The 27,527-nt window shown below is 39.3% G+C and overlaps 1 protein-coding gene across 1 annotated transcript in view; it reads left to right on the top strand.

The window, feature by feature from the left end:
• The window catches only part of LOC127645103 (cadherin-7-like), an 86,236-nt gene that overhangs the window by 19,359 nt on the left and 39,350 nt on the right, over window positions 1-27,527 (top strand). The window contains exons 3-7 of the mRNA XM_052128633.1: window positions 11,462-11,756; window positions 13,779-13,898; window positions 15,396-15,563; window positions 18,204-18,391; window positions 25,887-26,140. Coding sequence (XP_051984593.1) covers window positions 11,462-11,756; window positions 13,779-13,898; window positions 15,396-15,563; window positions 18,204-18,391; window positions 25,887-26,140 — 1,025 coding nt within the window. The remainder of the gene's footprint in view (window positions 1-11,461; window positions 11,757-13,778; window positions 13,899-15,395; window positions 15,564-18,203; window positions 18,392-25,886; window positions 26,141-27,527) is intronic.

Genomic DNA, 27,527 nt, shown 5'->3' with positions numbered 1-27,527 from the left:
CGTACAAATGACTGGCTTTTCTCACCGATTCAGCTGTTTGCCTTATTATAGGCTGGATTTTAGTCTGGCTCTTGTTTACTCTGGGTGGTAAGGCAGTTTTAAAAGGAGAGGAAAATTACATTGCAAAGTGCTACATTACCTGAGCTTGGAATAGTAGACAATACTCGTCCTGATTCTGTCGTTAGATATTAGAAGTCTCAAACAAAAAACACTGAAATATGAACAGCGCCAGAATGCCAAGCTAGGTTTCTTTCACCTTTAAACAGTGAGCCAAGGGTAGCGCTAAGGCAATTGTTGATTTAATGAGACTATGTAGGTCTATACTGTGCTTATGTGCTTATATGTCAAATAATATCTAAATAGCTTTGCTGTGATTTTCATAGAATATATGAAAATAAAACCAGAATGGAATCAAATATTCCTTTAAGAAACTAAAAATAAGTATTTCACAACAAAGTTATAATACAACATTCATAACTACATTCGAATGAATTTTAACAATTTATCCTTTAAAAGGATGGTTCACCCCAAAATGAAAGTTCTCCCATGATTCACTCACCCTTGTGTTGCTCCAAATCTCCAAGTCTTACTTTCTTCTGTGGAACACAAATAGAGATGTTAGGCAGTATGTTAGCCTCAGCCACCATTCACTTTCTTTGTATGAAAAAATAGATGCAATAAAAGAAAATTGTGACTAAGGCTGAGGGTGAACAAATAATTACATAATTGAAATCTTTAGGTGAACCATTTCTTTAAATCCTTAGCTATTTGCAGTATTACTATTTGTAGTATAACCAGTTGCCACATAGAACACTCTGAAGCTGAGTCACTGTGTTCAAACTCACCCCTGTTCATCAACCTGAAACAGAACGCAGTCATCCTCAAAGAGTATTGCTAATCATGCAATCACTGCAAAACTAGGTTACCTTCTCCTCTAGGAAATGGCAGAAAGAAAGAAGTTTGTTTGTACCACTTCTTGAAGATAATGCTACCTAGAATCACAAACAAAGCACATGCTATCTTCTGCCATTCAGAGATAAAATCAAATATGGTACATTTTGTGAAAATGTGCCATAGTTCTTACATAATAGAGCTGTTCAGTTTATAGTCCTAAAAACTGGATGAAAATTACAGGTCAATACAATGCAATTTGCAAAAAAGGACTCCCACAAGGTTGCAATTTTTCCTGCTTGATATATCAAACAGCCATTGTATGTCTAATGTAGCAACATCATTTTTTTTTTTATAAAGCACAGTGTCTAAATTTAAAAAGATCATGTTTGAAGTATGACTTTGTGTAATTTATGTTGTAGAGTAAAATGCTAAAGTCTTAAAACAATTAAAACAATGCATGGCACCTTATTGCTAGTAATCTAACTATGGTTTCCCTGAAACAAACTGTGGTATATGTAATGAAAAATAGTACCCCAAACAAGTAGAAACTACACTCACCTAAAGGATTATTAGAAACACCTGTTCAATTTCTCATTAATGCAATTATCTAATCAACCAATCACATGGCAGTTGCTTCAATGCATTTAGGGGTGTGGTCCTGGTCAAGACAATCTCCCGAAATCCAAACTGAATGTCAGAATGGGAAAGAAAGGTGATTTAAGCAATTTTGAGTGTGGCATGGTTGTTGGTGCCAGACGGGCCGGTCTGAGTATTTCACAATCTGCTCAGTTACTGGGATTTTCACACACAACATTTCTAGGGTTTACAAAGAATGGTGTGAAAAGGGAAAAACATCCAGTATGCGGAAGTCCTGTGGGCGAAAATGCCTTGTTGATGCTAGAGGTCACAGGAGAATGGGCCGACTGATTCAAGCTGATAGAAGAGCAACTTTGCCTGAAATAACCACTTGTTACAACCGAGGTATGCAGCAAAGCATTTGTGAAGCCACAACACGCACATCCTTGAGGCGGATGGGCTACAACTGCAGAAGACCCCACCGGGTACCACTCATCTCCACTACAAATAGGAAAAAGAGGCTACAATTTGCAAGAGCTCACCAAAATTGGACAGTTGAAGACTGGAAAAATGTTGCCTGGTCTGATGAGTCTCGATTTCTGTTGAGACATTCAGATGGTAGAGTCAGAATTTGGCGTAAACAGAATGAGAACATGGATCCATCATACCTTGTTACCACTGTGCAGGCTGGTGGTGGTGGTGTAATGGTGTGGGGGATGTTTTCTTGGCACACTTTAGGCCCCTTAGTGCCAATTGGGCATCGTTTATATGCCACGGCCTACCTGAGCATTGTTTCTGACCATGTCCATCCCTTTATGGCCACCATGTACCCATCCTCTGATGGCTACTTCCAGCAGGATAATGCACCATGTCACAAAGCTCGAATAATTTCAGATTGGTTTCTTGAACATGACAATGAGTTCACTGTACTAAAATTGCCCCCACAGTCACCAGATCTCAACCCAATAGAGCATCTTTGGGATGTGGTGGAACGGGAGCTTCGTGCCCTGGATGTGCATTCCACAAATCTCCATCAACTGCAAGATGCTATCCTATCAATATGGGCTAACATTTCTAAAGAATGCTTTCAGCACCTTGTTGAATCAATGCCACATAGAATTAAGGCAGTTCTGAAGGCGAAAGGGGGTCAAACACAGTATTAGTATGGTGTTCCTAATAATCCTTTAGGTGAGTGTATTACTACATATGCCATACTCATAAAATGTATATACATATAAATTAAATAAATACATATAAATAAATAAATAAATATAAAATCCCATTAGCGATTATTTAATGTTTTTACAACATTTCTGCCATATGACCTAGTTACTAGAGCTGCTATTAGGAAAACTATGGTAAATTTGCATGTCACCATACAGTTCAGAATGTTTTTTATATTAATTAAAGGTGCACTCAGTAATTATTTAGGTCATGTCATCTTGGACTTCAACTAACACCTAGGTGCTTGGATGCAACATCATTCAAGCTCAGTAGTTTTCAGTTACAGATGCCATTGTAGAAATCACGCATGAAGTCACACATGATTAATTAAATCCATGAGTGCAAGAGTCCAATAACAGGACGGTTACTAAGTTTAAGCAAGTAGTATGAGGGGAACCTCTCCATGTAATGTAGAATAAAACTTCTTTTCTAGGGTTACTGATATTACTGGAGTCTCCATTTCATCACGAGTCAACATGATTATATACATATTTTTCAAAATGACTATAATTTTTTTTAGGAATAAAACTCAGTTTCCTTATTAATTAAATTAGCCCTTTGGAGGAATCTTTAGAAATTATAACAAGGAATTTCTACAGATTTGTTGGTAAGATGTGGCTCATTTTGCTGCGCTTGATCTTCAGACAAGAGGCACGTTGAATGCTTTGAGCAGATATTGTTAATTAAGAGAGGCACCATCTGTAATGTAGCTAGCTGTGCAATTTCAGTCACACTTTCTGAATCGCTATGAAGAAATTACACTAAATCAGAGTGAATGCCTCACTGGTGCCAATCACTCCAGAAATGACACCCATATGAATTGTGCTATTTTTTGCGAAGTTTGTTTTAGTTTCAAAGTCACTCATTAGGTGGGATTTTGAAAGAAGTAATTGATGTGCGCTGGCAGGCAAAAACTTCGCATTTGCCATATTCATATTCATATTCATTCCATATTTGGAGGGAGTGAGAGCGGTTAAGTGGGGGAGCGTCATATTAAGGGCATCCCTGCAGGATGCAAGAAGGAGACAGATGAACAGTAAATTAGCTGTGTGTGAAACAGACAGCGTTTGTAATCTCACAACGTAATTGGGCTAGCTGGTTTGCCAGAGACAAATGACAAGGATGTAATGACAGTCTTCATTTGTCTTCTTTATTGCGGTGGAATGCACTGGCAGCGTGAGACTAGTCCTGATCCAGTTGAAGGAAATGTTGTGTTGGTGGGGATCATCCGCATCAACAACCACCCACGTAGCAGACTCAGAGTCAGACATTTCACGTAACATGACTCACCCGAATAGTTAATTAAGGCTTGCTGGCAGATCTCACTAAAGGCTTACAGAGAAGGTGAGCGTTCATCCCTAAACTTCACAGTTCTAACTGGCTCCCTTCAGTAGATCCCCTACTTTCTTCTTCTCTCCCACACTTCAGATGTTGTTCATCCTCCGCTTATTCTCATTTTTAGCCTCTTGTTCTCGACAGCACATTAACTTGCACCTTTTCGCCTCTCCGTCTCTCCACTTCTTAGATGTTTTTGATGGCTTTCTCTGTGCTGAATAAGAGGCAAAGGCCAAGAAACAGAGGACTAAGTCAAGAGATGACCCCGGTACTGCATTCCTGCATAGCAGAGTTATTCACACATCCGCTTGTATTCACACGGGCACTCATATACAAAAGGCTGTCCTCAAGGAACTGTCTGTGAACATACAGCTTTGGTGTTATAGTAGATATGAACATCAAAACTGAAAAGTGACCAAAGGTGTTTCAGTCAAATCTTTCAACATTAAGAAAATGTCCACATCCTTAAAGACATAAGATATAAAATTTAAAAACTGAAAATTCTGTCATGACATGTTTCAAACTGCAACATGATGTCATGACGTTTGGATATGAGACTTAGAATAACTAATGAGATTTGCTGTTATTGATGTAGTCACCATATTGGATTCCAATGTTGTTAATGAACATGATTGTTAATTTGATTTGAGAGTTAAATGTTAACTCAAGTTGCTCAATCGACAGCTTTTGCACTATAATGTTCATTACCACAAAAATGTATTTCGACAGCTTTCTCCTTTAAAAAAAGCAGAAATCGGGGTTACAGTGAGACAAGTGAATGGGAACAATGAAAGTGAATGTGGCCAATTGTTGGGGGGTTTAAATACAGAAATGTGAAGCTTATAATTATATAAAAGCACTTAAATAATTTCTTCTGTTAAAACGTGTGTATTATTTGAGCTGTAAAGTTGTTTAAATGGTAATTTCTACAGGGTTTGTTGGCATTACATCTTAATGGTATCGAAGTTGTACAATTGGCTATAACTTCACACAGAAAAAAGTTTGTAATTGTTTACACGCATATCCTATGTCTTGTGTCTAAACTTTAGAAACTATTAGTATTTTAACATTCCAATTTTTTTTTATTGTTTTTTAACTAGCCCCTATACACTTCCATTGTAAGTGCCTCACTATAACCCAGATTTTCTTTTTGTTTTTTGTTTTTTAAAGAAAAGTAGGAAAGAGTCTTTATTCTTTTTTGTGGTAATAAACATTATGACACAAATGCTGTCGATTGAGCTTAACTTGTACTTAACCTGGAATATTCCTTTCATTTCTATTTTTGTGAGAACTATTCTTTTAACAGCATAATATACTGTGAACAAATGAAAAGAACCAAAAACAGTTTTAAGCATTTTTTTTTTGTGAAAATATTGAACTTATTTGGCAGTGAATAAACGTATGTAGGTTAAACATTTTATCAACATGTGTGTTCTCTGGGAATCAATCCTATGATCTTGGTGTTGCTGGCGCAGTGGCGCCATTCTGTACCAAAGGAGCTAAAGAAACCTAGCTAAAGAAACAGATGGTGTTAGATTATCTTTCATGAAATGTTGGCAGCGATTTGGAAGTTTAATGCTTTACATACAATGGCAATAATTTTGACAGCTTTAATTATGTATACATTTAGAATTATCATGATGATTCTGCGAGTTTTGGGCAATAAAGCTGAGTCCACAAAGACTAATCATCTGCAGTCATCATCACAGTAAATTATGGTTAGAGAGTAAACATTTTGAAAAGTAAATTCAGACTGTGAGCACAGATTCAGACCCAGCCACACAACAATTATCACACTGAAGTTGGCCTTGGAGAACTGCCAGTGCTGACATCCAAACACACATTTACTTTGATTAATTTAACTCAAATGGCATTAGCACACTAAGTTCCGGTACTGAAACCATAGTTTTTTTGATTAACCAACGTTATATGTGGACCAGTGCTGATTTATTGTAAACTGCGTCCTAAACCAGATGTGACTTGACAGAAGCTTTGATAGGACTAGAAACAAATGGGTCATTGACAACATGGATGTGATTTATTTATATATATATATATATATATATATACAGTGAGGAAAATAAGTATTTGAACACCCTGCTATTTTGCAAGTTCTCCCACTTAGAAATCATGGAGGGGTCTGAAATGGTCATCGTAGGTGCTTGTCCACTGTGAGAGACATAATAAAAAAAAAATCCAGAAATCACAATGTATGATTTTTTAACTATTTATTTGTATGATACAGCTGCAAATAAGTATTTGAACACCTGAGAAAATCAATGTTAATATTTGGTACAGTAGCCTTTGTTTGCAATTACAGAGGTCAAACGTTTCCTGTAGTTTTTCACCAGGTTTGCACACACTGCAGGAGGGATTTTGGCCCACTCCTCCACACAGATCTTCTCTAGATCAGTCAGGTTTCTGGGCTGTCACTGAGAAACACGGAGTTTGAGCTCCCTCCAAAGATTCTCTATTGGGTTTAGGTCTGGAGACTGGCTAGGCCATGCCAGAACCTTGATATGCTTCTTACAGAGCCACTCCTTGGTTATCCTGGCTGTGTGCTTCGGGTCATTGTCATGTTGGAAGACCCAGCCTCGACCCATCTTCAATGCTCTAACTGAGGGAAGGAGGTTGTTCCCCAAAATCTCGCAATACATGGCCCCGGTCATCCTCTCCTTAATACAGTGCAGTCGCCCTGTCCCATGTGCAGAAAAACACCCCCAAAGCATGATGCTACCACCCCCATGCTTCACAGTAGGGATGGTGTTCTTGGGATGGTACTCATCATTCTTCTTCCTCCAAACACGGTTAGTGGAATTATGACCAAAAAGTTCTATTTTGGTCTCATCTGACCACATGACTTTCTCCCATGACATCCAAATGGTCATTGGAAAACTTAAGATGGGCCTTGACATGTGCTGGTTTAAGCAGGGGAACCTTCCGTGCCATGCATGATTTCAAACCATGACGTCTTAGTGTATTACCAACAGTAACCTTGGAAACGGTGGTCCCAGCTCTTTTCAGGTCATTGACCAGCTCCTCCCGTGTAGTTCTGGGCTGATTTCTCACCTTTCTTAGGATCATTGAGACCCCACGAGGTGAGATCTTGCATGGAGCCCCAGTCCGAGGGAGATTGACAGTCATGTTTAGCTTCTTCCATTTTCTAATGATTGCTCCAACAGTGAACCTTTTTTCACCAAGCTGCTTGGCAATTTCCCGTAGCCCTTTCCAGCCTTGTGGAGGTGTACAATTTTGTCTCTAGTGTCTTTGGAAAGCTCTTTGGTCTTGGCCATGTTAGTAGTTGGATTCTTACTGATTGTATGGGGTGGACAGGTGTCTTTATGCAGCTAACGACCTCAAACAGGTGCATCTAATTTAGGATAATAAATGGAGTGGAGGTGGACATTTTAAAGGCAGACTAACAGGTCTTTGAGGGTCAGAATTCTAGCTGATAGACAGGTGTTCAAATACTTATTTGCAGCTGTATCATACAAATAAATAGTTAAAAAATCATATATTGTGATTTCTGGATTTTTTTTTAGATTATGTCTCTCACAGTGGACATGCACCTACGATGACAATTTCAGACGCCTCCATGATTTCCAAGTGGGAGAACTTGCAAAATAGCAGGGTGTTCAAATACTTATTTTCCTCACTGTATATATATATATATATATATATATATATATATTTTTTTTTTTCAAAACTAAGATTGTAGGTTGTTTATATATATATATATATATATATATATATATATATATATATATATATATATATATATATGTATGTCTACATGTAGTCTCTCAATTAATGTGGTCATAAAAACTGCAAGCATAAGTATAAAATAATTAAGAATATGCTGTTTAAAATAGTTTTAGATGAAGTATAACATGTTTCACCACAGGATTCATCTCTCACTGGTAACTACAAAAATTCAGTTGTTGATTTGTGCCATGAACGTACAGTAATGCAGCTAAGCTGTTTAAACACTAAAATATGCCTTGATTCTTTGGGTGTCTGTGGAAAATAGCATTATAAATACAGCTGCCTTATATGGAATATTAAATATTGGATATTATAACTGGAATATTTAAGTGAAGCAAACAAATTGTCTTTTAAATCTGGCAAGATCTTGTACATGAAAGTAGTGCTCCACAGTGGAAGACAGGCTCTTGAGAAATGTGGAATTAAGGACCATAACACATTAGATTTGAATAAAGGAAGACAAAGGAAATCATTAAAAGTTAAGGGATGAAAAGCTAGGGACTTTTTGTGGCTTATGAGCACAATAAAATCTCTAAGCTACAATACAAGAAATAAACCAAGTTAATAAAACTATTCACTGTTGGTGAAATACCAATTCACTTACCATAAAATACCAATAGCATGAGAAAAAGGCTCATAATAAGGAATTCTGGACTGTGAATATAATTTGATTCTGTTTGTAATTTGGTGCAATAGAACACTTTTAAAAAATATATAAAATAGGATTACTAATGGCATTGTTGGCACTATTTAAACACAATGGTGAAGATGAAACATTTTAGAAAAGTTCATGCTGTTTTCCACAGCAAAGTTAATATAATTGTTAGGCTTTACCCAAAGCAACTTTGGACTTTTAAATTTGATTAAATATTCAGGGAAAAAAGGCTTGAAATTAAAACATTTACATTTATGCATTTGGCAGACGCTTTTATCCAAAGCGACTTACAGTGCACTTATTACAGGGACAATCCCCCTGGAGCAAACTGGAGTTAAGTGCCTTGCTCAAGGGCCCAACAGTGGCATCTTGGTGGTGCTGGGGCTTGAACCCCTGCCCTTCTGGTCAGTAACCCTGAGCCTCAACCACTGAGCCACCACTGCCCCATCTCATTGTGTCAAAACATTGTGAGATCACTCCATCTCCAGCACCACTGTTGTTCAAGTCCTGAAGTTTATTTGTCTTCAGAAAAGTAGCCTAACACTGCAACAGGACCTAATGGTATATAACAGCGTTTCTCAACGGGGGCGGTACCGCCCCCTAGGGGGCGTTTGGACAGTGTTGGGGGGCGGTGTGAACGAGGCAGCAGAGAGGGGGGCGCTCAGGCACAAATGGGGGGTGTTACTCAGAGTTACTCAACAGGCGGCCTGCGCAAAAATCTTTTCAGCTCTTCTCCTTAGCCTATGTCTTCGTCTTGCTCGGATTACTGCTGCCACTTCACCAGGAGGATATGCCAGGAGAGCCGCTTCCTAAGTTACACATGCTTTTAAGAGGCGGAGAATTAGAGGCGCGCTTTCACCGGCTTTTTCTGTACATAACGCGGAATACATAATTAGCCGCATAATTAGTGCTCAGGGCTCACACTAATGACCGTAATTAATAAAAAAAAAAGTGCCTGTTTTTGACGTCGTTTTTTCTTCGGTTCAGTTCAGGTGGCCGAGCTGTTGTCGTCTTTGTTCGTCATTTGAAATCAAATGACCGTTTGTAGGCTATTCAAATTTGAAGCCTAGTATATATTGCCTAATTGAGTGCGCGAACGACCGCTGCTTTTTCATTGGCCATTTAGGTTAGTTACGTTATTGTTCACGTGATTGGTTCATCTTAAAAAAATGTGTGTGTGAGCCTGAATTTGTTTGAATTTCTAAATACATTTGCAATACCTTTCAAACAATCCATGTGTTTTTGCATTTTTTTCCAAACACAATATTACTCAACTTGAGGCTTTTACATGTAGTTTAAATACAATAAGAAACTTTTGTTTCAGTTTTTTTTTTTTTACCAAAAACTCAGGCTTCAGGTATCAGTGTTGCAATTGTTTGGCTGTAATAGTATTTCTGAAGTGTTTTTGGTTTTTTTTGTTTTTTTTAGGGGGGGGTGGGGGGCGTTAAGAGGATCATGAAGAGGTCAGGGGGGCGTTTGTTCAAAAAAGGTTGAGAACCACTGGTATATAACAAGGCACTAGACCAGGGGTGCCCAATACGTCGATCGCGGTCTACCAGTTGATCGCAAAGGCAATGCTGGTAGATCGCACACAATTTAAATGTACTTTCGTTAAATTTTAATAAATATAATGTCTTTCCTTCTTTTAGTTTCTGTCTGACTTGCACTTGACGAGTAAATATTGACCAGGCGAGGTTTTGTTTATTCAGTTGCCATGACAACTAGGTTGAAATTGTGATGCTACTGCCCGGATTAGGCAAAACTGAATGGAATCAGACAGTTTTGCCTAATCCGGGCAGTAGTATCGCAATTTCGCGCTCTGTTCTCAGAAGTCCTTGGAAGGCGTGTATGCGCAAACCTAGTTGTCATGGCAACTGAATAAACAAAACCTCGCCTGGTCAATATTTACTCGTCATCAGAATATGGTAAATGCCCTGGCTATTGTAATCTATTGTGCTGTAGGTGTTTTGGGTTTAGTTTTAAAACTGAATGATATCAACATTGAACATTATTATATATTTTCTTATTAATTAGAAGATGAATTCCATGTAGGGATACATGCAGTAGTCCCAACAAGCATTTTCTTATTTTAAATGAAACTGTGTTTTTTAGTTGGTAGATCTTATTGAGTTGGTCATTTAAAAGTAGATCATCACACAAATAAGTGTGGGCACCCCTGCACTTTTTTCTTTCTTCTTCTTCTTTTTGTAATTTAGGCTCTTTTTAAATTAAACTTAAGATGTTATGCAATGCCAAAAGTGATTACATTTACATTTATGCATTTGGCAGATGCTTTTTTTATCCAAAGCGAATTACAGTGCACTTATTACAGGGACAATCCCCGCTGAGCAACCTGGAGTTAAGTGCCTTCCTCAAGGACACAATGGTGGTGGCTGTGGAGATCGAACCAATGATTAAATTAAAGGATAATTGTAACTGAAAGTGAAATTGTTGAAACGTTTATTTTTAGTTAAAAACTTTTAAAATTGATTTACACATAATGTCACTCCAAAATATCTTGCAATATCATGTTTTTGAATATACAGTAGAGACAAATTTCCCCTATTACAATTGCTCCATGTAAATTGTTTAACTATAGCCCCCTGGAGGCATTTTACCCTAAGCTGGGTTTTGATTTTTTATAAAAACCGGCTTCTATTGCCATTTATTTTTACTCAAATTATAATATAAATATCATAAAATATTTAGCGAATAGATTTTTATCTTTCCATGTGTTATGAGATAATGTGAATAACTTGAGAGTTTTGACATATTTATTAATTCGATTCTCTTTTGTCAACATGAATATTTTTTGTGCACTGATCACACTCAAATCTGCTGGAGATGGTTTATACCCATTTATTATTTAAACCACTACAGAAGTACATTATCATGAGTTATCAAAATGACTGGATTTATTCATTACTATGCTAACTAGACAACAAACACAATTACAAGGACAACAGATATTAATAATAGTTTTCTCTTTTCTTCTGATCTGTCCCCCTATAGCTTCACTCTGACGTGGACAAAGGTGAGGGGAAAGTCAAATATGTGCTCAACGGTGAGGGGGCAACCTCCATTTTCACCATCGATGAGAACACAGGTGACATACATGCCACTAAGCGCCTGGATCGGGAGGAGCAGGCTTACTACACGCTTAGAGCTCAGGCCAGAGACCGTGCCACCAACCTGCCAGTTGAACCCGAGTCAGAATTTGTGATCAAAGTGCAGGATATTAATGACAATGAGCCCAAGTTTCTGGATGGACCATACTATGCCCAAGTTGCAGAAATGTCTCCTGTTGGTGAGTGCCATGGATTTGTCATGCAAAGTCAGTCACAGTGAAGGATATATTGACATGTCATGCTTCACAATGATTTTGAGTTGCAGTCCCTGCTGAAAAAAGTGCAGCTTAAACCAGTCTATACTAGTAAAAAGCAAAAAGTTTATTTAGATGTTACCACACAAAAAGTATTTTTTAGGTTACCTTTTAATAATGATAAGCTGGTTTGCTGGTCTTTACTGGTTAAGCTTGTATCCCAGCCTGGCTAAAACTGGTTGGTGTTTTTAGCCAGGGTGTCACATTTTTGTTATTGGGGGTTACATGAGAAAACTTAATCAAGAACAGTGATATTCACAATGAATATCCCCAGAACAAGGCAGTTGTTTGTCTGTCTGACTATGCAGAGCATAGTACCTGAAAATCACACAAGCATTGACATGCTTCTTTTTTAAATTTTTTTTATAAGAGAAATTAACATGCTGGCTGCTAGTGTCTGTCCAACGCCGTGAACAAAGCCATTACCCTCTGTGAATGCAAGCGACCCTTGTCCTCGATGACTGCTTTATAGATCCATTTAAATTCATTAGCAGTCAAGCGGTGATGAATGGATTTGATTAAGGCGAAAATGATTAATTTAATTTGGTAATTAAGAAACAGGAGATTGTTTGCAAGTGTGGGAACCACAACCTAACCCAGACACATCAGACATCACTATGGGCATGAGCACAAATTCATAACATATGCCTTTATACACTCACCCAGTCACTTTCACACATGTGATGTGTGTTTAATGGCTTCACAACAGTCCTGACCAGATGTGTGTGTCCTTTGAGGGATAGGTAACTCAAAGATGAAAAGTCTGTCATCATTTACTTATCTTCATTTTGTTGCAATACCATATGACATTCTTTCTTTTGTCACTTTCATTGTATGGAAAAAAAATGCAATGAATGTTAATAGTGACTGTGGCTAACATTCTGCCTAACATTTCCTTTTGTGTTCCATGAAAGAAAGTAAGTAATACGGGCCTGGAACAACATGTGGGTTAGTAGGAAAAATATTAGAGGATTTTCACTTTTAAGAAATTTCACATTTAACTGTCTACAAATGCTCAAGCCTGTTGAATCTGTGAAAGCCTACAATGATTTTGCAGTACAAGGTCATATATTGTATGAGAAGCAAAATCACATCACGCCATCTGATAAAGAATATCACTCATTTGGCTTTGGTCCCTGCGGTACGGTGTTGCCTTGGTAATAAATTTTTTGCAGATGCCTCCAGATGTTTAGGTTACCAGTATGACAACATCTGGGCCTGTCCCCAAATGTCTTTTTCAGATTTTCTATTTTACGAGCAAATGCACTTAAAGATAATCTGCGATATCTGAGGAGCACCGCAGTCTGGACTAGCCCATAAATTGTATTTAAATGAATGCCTGGAACTTTCCATTAGCCATTTTACAGTTTAAATAAATCTGGGAGATATCAGTGAGCCAGTAAAGTAGCATTAAACTTGCCTTTGTGCTGCAGAATAAATGGTGAAGTACAGAATGTATGGATGAGGATCATTACTGCACATGTCCAATTTCTGTTATTGTGCAAGAAGCCTTTGCTTTAGAGAGAAAAGGCAGACATGAAGCCTCATGTCTTCGTTTACATTACATTTATGCACTTTTCAGATGATTTTTTTCAAAGCATATAGGGTCCAAACAGTGCATTCAAGATCAGGTTGAGTGTTTCATGAGAATCAATTCCTTTACCTTGGTGTTGCAAGGGCCATTCTCTGCCAGTTAAGTGACCGGGGCACTAATTTACTGGAGGAATATTCAAAGATTTTTTTTTATTATTATTTATTTATTTATTTATTTTGTCTGGTTAAAATATCTAAACATCCTTAAAACAACATAAATTTACTTGACAAGAAAAATGGCATATGATTTTAAGACTTGTTGACTACTGCAGCAATCGAGTGAGCTTTATTGATTATGATTGGAGTGCATTTCTGGTACCATTTTGACCAGACTGGGTGGTTGATTTGTTTCAGGCACATCTGTGGTTGAGGTTAAGGCGACTGACGCAGATGACCCCACATATGGAAACAGTGCCAGAGTCATCTACAGCATCCTTGAGGGACAACCCTATTTTTCAGTGGAACCGAAGACAGGTATTCACAAATTAGAAATATGTTTATCTCTTTGCAATGCTGTCAATACAGTTATTAGTCAATTTGGTGTACATTGTTGAGATGTAAATCTTATCCATCATGACAATTTTGTGTCAACTCACTAAAGTAGAACCTATTCTGTTTAACTTGCACATCAAGTTCTTTAAGTAAACAGTTTACAGTGTCTATTTGCATTTCATTCAGATATAGTTTGATTTGATCTCATATGGAAATAATGTGAAAGTTCAAAAAAGCACGCTTTCCATTTTGTAGACTTGACTGACACTTCTTTGCATGGCTTTGATGTGATAGCTGCAAATTCTTATAATGAAAGATAGAAACAGCAAGAGACCAATGTTTTGATTGACTCACTTAAACATGGTAAAAGCTGATGGGACTTGTGATGAAGTTACTGCCTCACATTTCCAGCTGATTACAAGGAATGAAATCCTTAATGTAATCAGCACTCTAGCTGTAACTGAGGTCATTTTCACATATGGACTCAATCAACGGGGTAAATTACAAACCTTGATTAAACTTTTTCTCCTTTTTCTTTTAAAGCATAGGGTTAATTTTAGAGATGATCTACGACACCACAACATGTGGAGGAAAAGATGCCAGTTATAGCAAATAGCAGCATATATTGATTGAGATTTATTGCCGCTGTCTGCACACAAAAACGGAAAGATGAGATATTTAATCACTCTTGGGTGTGCTAGGCAATGATAATTCCAGAACTAACAAAGGTTTGGAGCCTAAATTGATTTAAAGTCCAACACTGGCACTAGTAAATTTGATTCATCAATGAGAGATCCATTATGATATGGCCTAAGAAATTTGGAAAAGGTCATTGCTGAAGAAAGATTATAAAATGGTAATCCTGTTTTAATTGATAGAAAGGACAGTGATCCATTTTGTAATCTAGCTGCATTTTCACAATTAACAACCCTCCTCTTATTGGTGCACCTTAAATTATAAAGTTTTCATTTTGTTTTATTTAAAAAAAAAAAATGTTTGCCTTGTCTTTAGTTTCCATTAATTTCACTCCATGATAATTTGTTACTTTAGTTTTTATTTTAGGTTTTGTTTTAATATTTTAGGGCTGCCAACATTAATCCATTAACAGATATAATTTAAATATTACATTAATCTTCCCAGGGTTGTAAATTGTTATTGTATCTAGTGGCATTTTCATGTTTAATGAAGGCGGGTTGTAAAGGCTTCGCATTGTATAAAATACCGTGCATCAAACATGGAATCTGACATTCATTTTTGGTCATTTGTAATGTATTTTAGTTAATTTTGGGGTCATGGCAATGGATTTTGTTTAGTTTCAGTTATTCCAATTATGTTAGTTTAGATTTTTTTTTTTTTCAGTTAATGAAAACGTTTTCATTCAGTTTTCAGGGCATTTTCATTAACAGTAATAACATTGTTTCAAATAACTTAACTGAACAATACAAAGTTCAGTAGAACAGATCATACTTCTCTGTGCAGGCATTGTGAGGACAGCTCTGCCCAACATGGATCGAGAAGCACGGGACCAGTATCTGCTGGTGATCCAGGCCAAAGACATGGTGGGTCAGATGGGAGGGCTTTCAGGAACCACAACAGTTACAGTCACACTGATGGACGTTAACGACAACCCGCCCCGCTTCACACGAAGTATGTTTCTGCAACCAGCTATAACATAAATGTGATCCATCATTAAACAGAAAGTTCACCCAAAAATAAGGAAAAAAAATCCTGCTGTCTTCATGTACTCGCCCTCATAATCTTCCAAACCTAGGACTTTCTTGATTTCTTTCTTGGAACACAAAAGATTTTTGGAGGAAGGTTAGACTTTGATAATCACCTTTTTTTCCCTTAAAATAAAAGTGAATGGTGACTAAGCTGAACATTCTGCTCTTGTATTCAGTGAAGGAAAGAAAGTCATAAGGGTTTGAAACAACATGAGGGTAAGTAAATCATTATTACATTTTCAGTTTTGGATGAACTGTCCCCTTTTAATTTAGTGCATACTGTCTCTCCATTTAATTTGCTTGTGAATAATTAGAGATCCTTAATGACATCAAGGTTGGTGTTATATTATAGAGATCAAGCGTTTGCATTTTATTTTACAGTATTTGCATTTTTAGTACCCAAGAAAGTAATATTAGGTAACTACATGTAATTAATATGTGTTAGGTTAGGGTTAGGTTTAGGGTTAGTACCTAGCAGTGGCGGGCCATGCATTTAAAGACTAGGCCTTCAGTGTGATTCATGCCATTAAGAAAACACAGTTTCACAATGAGTAAGACACCCTATGCCTTTGGGCATCATACATTACGTCACAGCTAACTAATAATTCCAATTGACATTTTAAAAACACGTCCATGCACGAAAGCCAGAACTTGAAACGACACTTAATGCTCAAGCAAGCCTAATTGTAACAGCAGCATGACTGTTTTGTGAAATGAACGTCTCCCAAACAGACATTCAAAAATCTAAAATGTTCATATGAATCTATTAAGGAGGTCTATAATACCTGGAAAAATCTATCTAATAATATTTGCAGCTGAAATGTTGCTTGCAATAAATTTAGTTTCATCAGGGTACACGGTTAAGCTGCGGTCCATTCAAGTTGGATGAGGGATGTTCCTACTTGATATCTCCGACCATAAATGCATTCCATTCCCTGATATTCAGAACTGAAATGCTCCCGTTAGCTTAGCACATGTTTGATTCTCATTACAGATGTCTCCTAGCAACCCAATTGATCATCAATGCTGCAGCGCTAGTATTTATGCTGCAGGTGTACGATTATCAAAAGAGATTATAAAGTTTTATACACCTGTTTGTTAAACAAGCTTTAATATCATGTAATGTGGAAACGAACTCATTTATCAATAGTACTTAATAAAGTGAATGTTTATCACTTACTTTGTATCTCTCCCTGAGTGTCGACATGTTTGTGTGACATCGTGCCCCTGCATCTCAGCGAAATCCGAGTTGAGAATTTCTGCACGAGCCTACAGGTTGTAATTCTGACTTCAAGATGCATTCCATTGAACTTTTCCTAGTAGGAAGTTGTAAAATCTGACTTTGATTTGAATTGAACGCAGCACTACTTTTCAAAACTTGATCTGACTCTGAATGCTCAAGCAGCATTTACACTTAAAAGTCACATGCAGAACATCTCGTGTTTTTAAATCCATTAGGATCTCTTTCTCAACGGCAATAACAGCAGTGACAGCCGATTCGTCAGCAAGATCAGTTGGAGTTGGTGGTGGCGTAGTGGCTAAAAGCACAGGGCTGTTAATCAGAAGGTCACAGGTTCTAACCCCATGGTCACCACCATTGTGTCCTTGAGCAAGGCACTTAACTCCAGGTTGCTCCAGGGGGATTGTCCCTGTAATAATTGCACTGTAAGTTGCTTTGGATAAAAGCGTCTGCCAAATGCATAAATGTAAATGTAAATCTCACCCTCTTCACTTTCAAATTATATCACTTAAAGCATGATTGCGTCACTCAAGGCCAGCTAGAAGGCCTCGACCGGAACATATTCTAAAATCACACCCACCAAGAGCAAATATATCAATCTGATTGGCTGATGAATCTGACAATCTGACTTTAGTTGCCCATTCATTTTTAGTTGCCCATTCATTTACACTGTTGAGGGATTATGTGGAAATTCTGAAGGGCAGAGGGGGTGGAGCTCAGACTCACATGCTACTTTGGGCATGTGATTTGTGAAACTATTTGTTTGTAGATTAATTAAGAGTGGAAGGTGATTAAAAATACATGATGATGAAAGGTGATTGAGAAATATATTTATTTATTTGGCGTGTTAGGCCAGCAGAGAAGGCTTTGCTGGCCCTTAGAATTTGCCACTGGTACCTAGTAATTACTGTAGTTGTTGTAAATATACTGTACGTAAATGTTGAACTGTACTGTAAAATAAAGTGCTACTGATCACCTACTGAACCAAAATATAAAATCTTATTTTATCAAAAGAATTGTTTTTTGTTTTTAAATCATCATCATAGTAATTTCCATCCCTATTTTAGCAGTTTAATACCATCACCACCATCAGTATGTGTTTGGGAAAGTGTCAAATGAGTGTACAGAGCTTAGAATATCCTTGCGTTAGCTATATCTGTAGAGTGGCTTACCTGCCACAGAGCAGAGATATACATTATAAGCTCAGACCAGCCTTAACAGCTGTGTGATAAGAAAGGAAAAAAAGAAATAGCATCATCAATAACCTCTGTGTTTTTTTGTTTGTGTGTGTGTGTGTTTGTGTTTGTTCGGCCTCTTTTGCAGAATCCTATCAGTTTTCTGTGCCGGAATCCCTGCCTATGGCTTCGGTGGTGGCCAAGATAAAAGCCTTGGATTCTGACATCGGACCAAATGCTGAGATGGACTACAGAATTATAGAGGGCGACGGCCTTGGGGTGTTCAGGGTCGCACCAGACAAAGATACCCAGGAAGGAGTCATAACTCTGCAGAAGGTAGGCCAGGGACAGCCCAAATCTGATTGGTACTTTCAGCCCCATCGCTATGACAGCATATAGATGCAGGTGAAAGCTGTGCCCAGTACAAACAATTCCATAATCCAAACACTGTGTAAAAATAAAGGCTGATGTGAAGTGGGGTCCAAAAGTCCACAATGAAAATCTCTATCAAATAAAATCAAATCACTTTATTGTCACACAACCATATACACAAGTGCAACAGTAGGTGAAAGTCTTGTGTGCAGTTCTGAGCAATATAGCAGTCATGACAGTGACGAGACATATATCAATTACAATAAACAACATATTTACACAACATAATTTACATATCAAATGTAAACATACTTATACAACACAATAATAATATACAATGTACAGTAAACAATACACACAATATAGAATACATATACAATGAAAATAAAAATAAAGCGTATATAAAAAATATATGTACAGTAGTTGTATTGTGGAGAATATAATTATGACAGTCCAATGTGAGATATAAGATTAATAAAGTGCAGTGCTGATGTATATTGATCGTGAGAGATCAAGTGTTCAAAAGTCTGATTGCTTGGGGGAAGAAGCTGTCAGCGGCTGGTGCGGGTCCTGATGCTGCGATACCGCCTGCCTGATGGTAGCAGTGAGAGCAGCCCATGACTCGGGTAGCTGGAGTCTCTGATGATCCTCCAAGCTTTTTTCACACACCGCCTGTTATATATGTCCTGGAGGGAGGGAAGATCACCTCTGATGATGTGTCTGGCAGTTCGCACCACCCTTTGCAGGGCTTTGCGGTTGTGGGCGGTGCTATTGCCGTACAAGGCGGTGATGCAGCCAGTCAGGATGCTCTCTACCGTGTGAGGATGTGGTGGTTCATTCCAAATTTCCTCAGCCGTCTCAGGAAGAAGAGGCGCTGGTGAGCTTTCTTCACAACGGCCTCAGTGTGGACGGACCGTGTGAGTTCCTCAGTAATGTGGACACCGAGGAACTTGAAGCTGCTGACTCTCTCCACCGGTGCTCCATTAATGTGATGGGGCTGTGTACTCTGTCTTTCCTCCTGAAGTCCACTACAAGCTCCTTGGTTTTACTGACGTTGAGGGAGAGGTTGTGCTCCTGACACCAGCGATCAGACCTTCCACCATCGTATTGTCAGCAAACTTAATGATGGCATTAGAGCTATGTGTTGCCACACAGTCATGTGTGTACAGGGAATTCAGGAGTGTGCTGAGAACACAGCCCTGCAGAGCTCCAGTGTTGAGGGTCAGTGATGAGGATATGATAAAATGTATTAAGCTCATCCAGGAGAGAGGCAGCGGTGTTCACGGCAGAGTTTTTATTCCCTTTGTAGTCTGTGATGATGTCTAGAGTCAGTGGTGTTGAACTGTCCTTCAATTTTGTGCCTGTACTGGCGTTTGGCTGCTCTGATAGAGTTGGGGTAGATCCGTATTGTTTTGGTCAGAACAACGTCCTCTATGCACTTCCTGATGAAATGCATTACACTATCAGTGTAAACCTTGATGTCGTCATCAGAGGCGGACCGGAACATCTCCCAGTCTGCGTGATAAAAACTGTAAGCGGGCAGAAGCAGAATGGAAGAGTGGTCTGATTTGCCAAATGGTGGGTGAGGGAGGGATTTGTAGCCATCCCAGAAAGGAGAATAGCAATGGTCCAAAACCCGGTCCCCTCGTGTGTTGAAGCTGATGGATGTGTTGGTGGTATTTTGGTGCGATTGTTTTAAAATTGGCTTTGTTAAAGTCCCCGGTAACAATGAACGCAGACTCGGGGTGCGCGGTTTCCTGCTCACTTATGCTCCTATACAGTTCCTTGAGTGTGGTATACAGGTCTGTGTTAGCTTGTGGGGGGGATGTACACAGCCGCGATAATGACTCCTGTGAATTTCCTCGGTAACCAGAATGGTCGACACAGAAGCATGAGATATTCCAGATCAGGAGAGCAGAAAGACTTGATAAAATGTACATTCCTCTGATCACACCATGATTTGTTGGTCATAAAACATACACCACCACCTCTGCTTTTACCCGAGAGGTCTTTCGCTCTGTGCATGGAGAACCCCGCGGGTTCTATGGCCGAGTCTGGAATCTCCGCAGACATCCAGGTTTCTGTTAGGCAGATAACACGGCAGTCCCTCGTCTCTTGTTGGAAAGAAATCTGCACTCTCAGCTGTTGATGTTGTTTGTCCAGAGACTGAACATTTGCCAGTAGTATACTGGGTAGCGGGGGTCGATTTGCGCAACATCATACTCTGATGAGAACGGCGGATCTTTTCCCCTTTTCCTTCTGCGTTTCCACGGCCGGGCATCCCAGACAAAGGGCTCCGGTGGCGTGTTTGTAAACAGCGTGTCAGCATTGAGGAATTTGAAGTCCGGTTTTCAGTGTGTAATTGCAGAACCAATGTCTATAAGCATTTGTCTGTCATATACAATAAGGCAGACAACATCCAAGACAAAAAACTAAAAACTATTAAGAAATCAAACAATAAACGGCAGTGTTGTGTCGGAGCTTGCAACGCATCAGCCATACTCGGCGCCATCTTGAGTCCATCTGGGGTTCAATATCTAATTAAAACCAGAAACAGCCAGAAGGTTTTAGGATAAAAAAAACCCAATGAGCTAAACTAAATATTTAGAATTCTGCACTATTTGTAGGTCACAAAATCAAATGATCAAACTTTAGACAGTGGCCATTTTAACTGTACAAAAGATCAAATTTCCTTTCTTCCCCTGAAACATCCTTAAATCATAATCGAACAACATCAAGGGATGTGATCATCAGGTTTTGCACAGCTTTGTGGAGTCCATGCCAACTCAAGTGTTAATTCATCTTTTCACTCAAATTGTTATGCTGATAATATAAATTGTAATTTAAAATGCAAAAAATAATTATTTTCATTATAGTCTGACTGAGCCTTTGACTGATGCCCTCAGTATGTACAGCCCTTCTTTTACTGTCACACTTTTAGCTATTTGCAGTAATAATGTGTTGTCTGGGTTACTGGATTCTGTATATTTTTGAGCCAGTGTAGGCTGAAAAAAAGAGAATGTGATTGATGTAAAAACCATGTATCTTCGTACACTGTCACGGGTTAATCTGAGGCTACACGTACATAAGATGCTGAACAACAACTGGGATCAGTTCCAAAATAAGACCCCTTTGAATATCTGACAAAATCGATTTGCTCATTTGTTCTTCTACCGAATATGCTCTGAAGAAGCCAGCAGTATCATGCCTTAATGGTTAGCATCCTGTTTCTCTCACACCCATAACAATGAAGTGCCTCTAGCTGCTGGTCATGACCCATATCAAGACCTCCATACCACCCACACTGGACTCCTGACTTTTCACTCACAGGCAACTGTGAATATCAATCTCTATTTGATTGAACATCCCATTTGGTGTCACTAGATCCCAGTATTTACACACTTCACCTTTAAATTAAGCATCAAATTGCAGCTTGGCAGAGGTGGGTAGAGTAGCCAAAAACTGTACTCAAGTAAAATTACTAGCAAAGGAAATAAGGTTTGTTAATAAGGATTCTCCTCCTGTCCCTCCACCGGGGATGGAGGGGACTGTTTACCAGATCTGGAGCAAATGTTTCGTTTCCTGGGTCATCCGTCTCAGGAGCGCTTGGGAGCCTTCCGGGTCCTTGAAGACGTCCGAGAGATGAAGAGTGTGTGCTTCCTGTGGGGCGCTCAATGCTGGGGCTGAGAGCTGGGCCCAGGTTGAGGTGGAGCTGCCTGGCATTTGGAAGCCTTAGAGGGACGTCCTCGGCGTGCAGACGGAGCACGGCTCGATATGGAACGGCGTGGGAAATCGCCTACGTCTGTTTCTTCACCGCCGAAAACTGCTGGGCGAAGTCGTCGACGGGGTCGCCAAATAGGCCAAGCTGGGAGACAGGGGCGTTGAGAAAGCGGACTTTGTCTACTTCCCGCATCTCGACCAGGTTCAGCCACAAGTGACATTCCTGGACCACGAGGTTGGCCATTGCCTGCCCAAGTGTCCGCGATGTGATCTTCGTGGCCTGGAGGGCGAGGTCGGTCGCAGAGCACAGAGCCTGCAACGCGTCGGGGTCAGGATTGCCAAGTGCAGATCTTTAAGTGCCTTGACCTGATGAACTTGCAGGAGGGCTATGGCATGCGCGGAGGCAGCCTGTCTGGTGGAGCTGTAGGCTTTGGCGGTCAGTGACAACGTCATCCTACAGCCCTTGGAGGGGAGCACTGGGCGATTCCGCCAGGTGGCACTGTTTTCCAGACATAGGTGGATCACAACCTCTCTGTCTACCTGGGGGTCCTCCGAGTACCCGTGGGCCACCCTGCCGTCGAAGGTTGTGAGAGCGGATGAGCGAGGAGGTCGGTTGTGGGCAGTGAAAGATACCCACCATGACCTTGTCAGCCCATCATGCACCTCCAGGAAGAAAGGGACAGGGGAGGGAGGGGGGGCATGGCTATGAGCGGCCGGACCCGAGGAACCAATCGTCTAGCCGTGAGGGCTGCGGGTTAGGACGGAGGGTTCTAGTGCAACCCCATGCACACGGCGGCCCAGGCAAGCATGTCAGCCATTTGGGCTTCAGCCTCAGACTAGACGTGCCGACCCGAATGTGGCAGTCCAGTCGAGTCTTCCACGTCAGACACCGGGATGCTCTCCGATACAGCGGCGAATTCATCATCCAGCTCAGCGTGTCCGAGGGGAGTAAACAGACTGGCCGTGAGGCGAGCTGCTCTCACCTCCAGCCTGGACGGAAGTCAACGAGCGTGCCGGGGGCGGGTGGTTCGTGTTGATCTACCCGGCGAAACCGAGCCCACTGCCATTCCCAAATAGCATCCATTGCCAGCCGGGTCATCCTCAAATCCCATGGGAAGAAGGATCAATGCGGAGGGCGGCTGGAGTGGTGTTCCTTTTTAGGAAAGGAAAGCCGCGACCGCAATGTTGCCATGGTTAAGTTCTCGCAGTGAGAACATGAACCATCCACAAACAGCACATCAGTGTGATCGTGGCCCAGACACACAAGGCAGCATCTATGACCGTCAGGAGTGGAGAGATATCGACCGCATCCAGGAATTACCCCAGGAAGGGCATCTTTAAAAAGGCTAGTGTCGCTTCATTCGACACAACAATGAGTGAGCAACAGATGGGGAACTCCCTACATTTCATTACGTAATACACATTTAACATGTATTACAGAATCATTATTATTATTATAAATGTAAATCAATCTGTCATCATTCACCATCATGCCGTTCCAAACCTGTATGAGTCACTATAAGTTTCTCTTCCACACCTGTTATATCACTTCTGAAGATATGGATTTAACCGCTGGAGACTTATGGATTACTTTTATGCTGACTTGTATGATTTTGTTTTAGCTTTAAATGTTTGACACCCATTCACCCATTCATTGTATGGACCAAAAGAGCTGAGAAATTCTTAATCTTAATCTTAATTCTTAATCTGAAAAATCTTAATTTGTGTTCCACAGAAGAAAGGAAGTCATACACATCTGGGATAGTTTAAGGGCTCTTGTCAGATCTGGATGAATTTGTCAATAAGAAGAGAGGTTTGGAAACCTTTCTAGTAATTATTACGGTGAAAACGTGAACAATGTCCCACAGGGAAATATAAACAAACGCAAGATCATGTTTTATTAATGCCTATTTTCGCTACTTCATAGCTTTTAGTTGTTTGTTCACAACCAACTTGTTTAGTTGTTTTTTTTATTTTTATTATTTATTTTTTTATTTTTAAATTACTCAAGTAAATGTAATGGAGTAAATGTAGCACGTTACTACCTACCTCTGCAGCTTGGTCCTAGACTTCCTGACAAAAAGAACTCAGGCAGTCAGGATCTGCGACTGGACCTCCTAAACTGTCACCCTGACTACCAGTGTCCTAAAGGGATTTGTCCTCAGCCCTCTATTGTTCATGTTGTTGACTCTGAACTTGATTGCCAGGCATCCCTGCAACCATATCATACATTTTACTAATGACACCACAGTGTTAAGGCTCATCAAAAACAATGTTGAGAGAGCATGCAGAGAGGAGATGAGAGACCCAGAAAAATGGTGTGGAGTCAAGAACCATCTCTTAATGTCAACAAGACAAAATAAATAATTGTTGACTTCAGGAAATCAACAGTGCTTGGAAACTGCTCTTAGTCAGACTGGAAGCCCCTGCAGTGAAGACTACTCAGCATGTGACTTCCCCCAAGCAGTGTATAAAGAAAGTCAATAACAGCATGAAGGACAGTGCTTTGGCCTTAAGCTTTTTTCCCCCTCTTCCTTTTGGGAGAAGACTTAGGAACATACACTTCTAAACCACTGGAATCGAGAAGAGTCCCTTCCCGCACAGGCTATCATGCAACTCAACCCACATTACACCCCCACCAATACATCCAACCAGTGAGCATTTCATGTCCAGCTATTTTAACTTTAGTGCAATATTCAGTGTTATACTCGTGACAACATATCATTTCAACTCTCAAAGTTTTTTATTAGGTATTTAGTCTTACACTGTAATGTAATTTGTGACATGATACTGAATTGTTTTGTCAAAAGGATAGTTCATCCTGAAAATGTTGTCATCATTTGCTTGCCCTCAAGTTATTAAGCAGAACATTAGCCTCAGTCACCATACACTTGCATTATATGGAAAATAGATGCAATGAAATTAATGGTGACTAAGGCTAATATTCTGCCTGACATCTTCTTTTGTGTTTCCTCGGAATAAAGAAACTCATACAGGTTTGGAACAACATTGGGGTGATTAAATGATAACAGAATTTTCTTTTTTCAGTGAGCTATCAATAAATAAAACCAATAAACTTCCCGTCTAAGCATTTATGCTAATAAAATCACTGTAATGCACATTGTGGCTAATCCAATCATAATTTAGAGTCTGAAATCTCAGTTTTGCAAACAGTGTTAAATATTTGATCTGTGGTTTCCAGGGAAACTACATATTGTTTCTTCCCCTAATATGTAGGATAGAATTTACAATAAACCAACTTCGACTTCTCATTTTACATCCATATCTAAATGTACATTAAAGCTGGATCTGGCTTGGTTGCCCCCTCAGGGAAGTTATGAATTGTCAGTGATATGAAGTAGGCACGGAAGGTTTTTTCAATGCACTGCAAATTACAGCAGACAGGAGTGATAAATTACTATATGAGAAAGTATTCCACAAGACATTTTCAGCATCATGTATCTCTGTCTTAAAATCAATGTGCTGCTTTAACACTATTCTATTCTGTCCTGTCAATCAATAGCAATACTAAAATGAAATATGAGAGCTAAGAGAAGAGGATCAAGGGTTCTGGGTGCATTAAATATGTACAAACATTACATGGCTAGATTTCAAGTGTGAACTTTATTTTTACTTGTCTGGCTGCCTACAAGAAACCATGCCCTTGTTTATTAATTCAAAACTAACTGTTCAGCACTTTTTGTCATATCTCCCCTTCTTTTTGTGCTCTTTACCTCAGAATCTTGACTTTGAGACTAAGTCAAGCTACACTCTGAAAATTGAGGCATCCAACAGGAACATAGACCCACAGTTCTTGTCTCAAGGACCGTTCAGTGATACGGCGATGGTGAGGCTGACTGTGGAGAATGTAGATGAGCCTCCCATTTTCTCCTCTCCACTCATTAAAATGGGGGTCTCTGAAGCTGCTAAAGTGGGAACCATCATAGGAACTGTCTCTGCTCTGGACCCTGACGCAACCAATAGTCCCATTAGGTAAGGCATTGCCAGGTGGAATGGCTCTACACACTGTATTACACCATAGTTACAATGTTTTTATGAAGGCAAGATTAATTCACAATCTTGACAGCAAATAATTATCTTATTCAGTATTTAATCTAATCTAATCTAATAATATTATTACAATTTAATAATATAAGCTGTAATATAAGCTTGACTGACAGCACTTATAATATAATATAACAATAATATTATTATAATTTAAAGCTTCCCTATGCAACTTTTTTTTATTAAAAAATAACAAAATTATATTAATAAGAGAGTGCAACAAAAATCAAATACACTTTGATAAACCTATAATAATTATTTACACTTTAGAGCTATCGGGACAGATTTAGCAGGAAATTGCATACATACGTCGTTCGCCCGTGCGTGTTCACGTCATTTCCGTACACAGAGAAAATAAGCTGTGGCTACTGTAGTGTGTATGGTGTGGGAGTAGCATGAAGCGGAAAGTTTGTTGTCACAACGAACAAGAACAATTTTCCATGGATCATTCAAACGGCGAATCACCAGTTGTAAAAACAAAGAAACCCCAAACAGAGCCGAGTCTACAAGCAAAAAGTGTAGGCGACATAATAAAATCCATAATAAAACCCGAATCAGCATCGGCTTGCCTTTTCAGAGGTGGCGAAAACTCTGAGATCTGAAAGGATTGAAAAGCATTTTTCTTACTCAACAGGTAAAATATTTTATTGATATGGTTTATGTATAGTTGTGTAATCACAAACACACACATATGTGTGTGTGTGTGAGGTGAAATACAATAATTCTACTATAATCGGTGCAGAGCATTTCACTTGCTAGCACTCGTGTGCATTTTTTCTTTATAATGGCAATAATTTATGTAAATAAAGCCTTTAGTCCTAGGCTTGCCAAGGACATGTGAGTCTTGAAATTATGTTGACCACTGGTTGGTAACAATGACAATCTATAAATTAGTTACTACTGTGGTCTATTTGACCTGAATATCCTGCAGTTATAAAATCTTTACAACCCAAAACATGTGTACACCGGTGCCTTGACCCACACTCATCCACGCAGAGCAGAGACGAAGCACAACCAAATCAATGTTCTTCCGCAAGACACATGCAGTTTTATTTTTTAACCACTAGAGGGCCAAACGTTACATAGTGTAGCTTTAATAAAATAAGCTAGATGTGTCTCTTTATATATATTTTTGTGAAATCACAGATTTTAGCAAGCAGGCGACAAAAGACAGTGACCTGAATTTAGTCATCGGCAGCGCTGTCAGTCTGTCTGTCTGTCTGTCTGTCTGTCTGTCAGTATTTTAATTAATCTGCACTCCGTGATTTTGTAAATTACTACTAAAGCTGGGAAATAACTTTAAACAGCTTTAAAT

This window comes from Xyrauchen texanus, chromosome 6 (assembly GCF_025860055.1).
Source record: "Xyrauchen texanus isolate HMW12.3.18 chromosome 6, RBS_HiC_50CHRs, whole genome shotgun sequence".
Classification (NCBI taxonomy): Eukaryota; Metazoa; Chordata; class Actinopteri; order Cypriniformes; family Catostomidae; genus Xyrauchen; species Xyrauchen texanus.
Note: the sequence above shows the minus strand (reverse complement) of the source record. Positions and strands in the feature narration are given on the sequence as shown.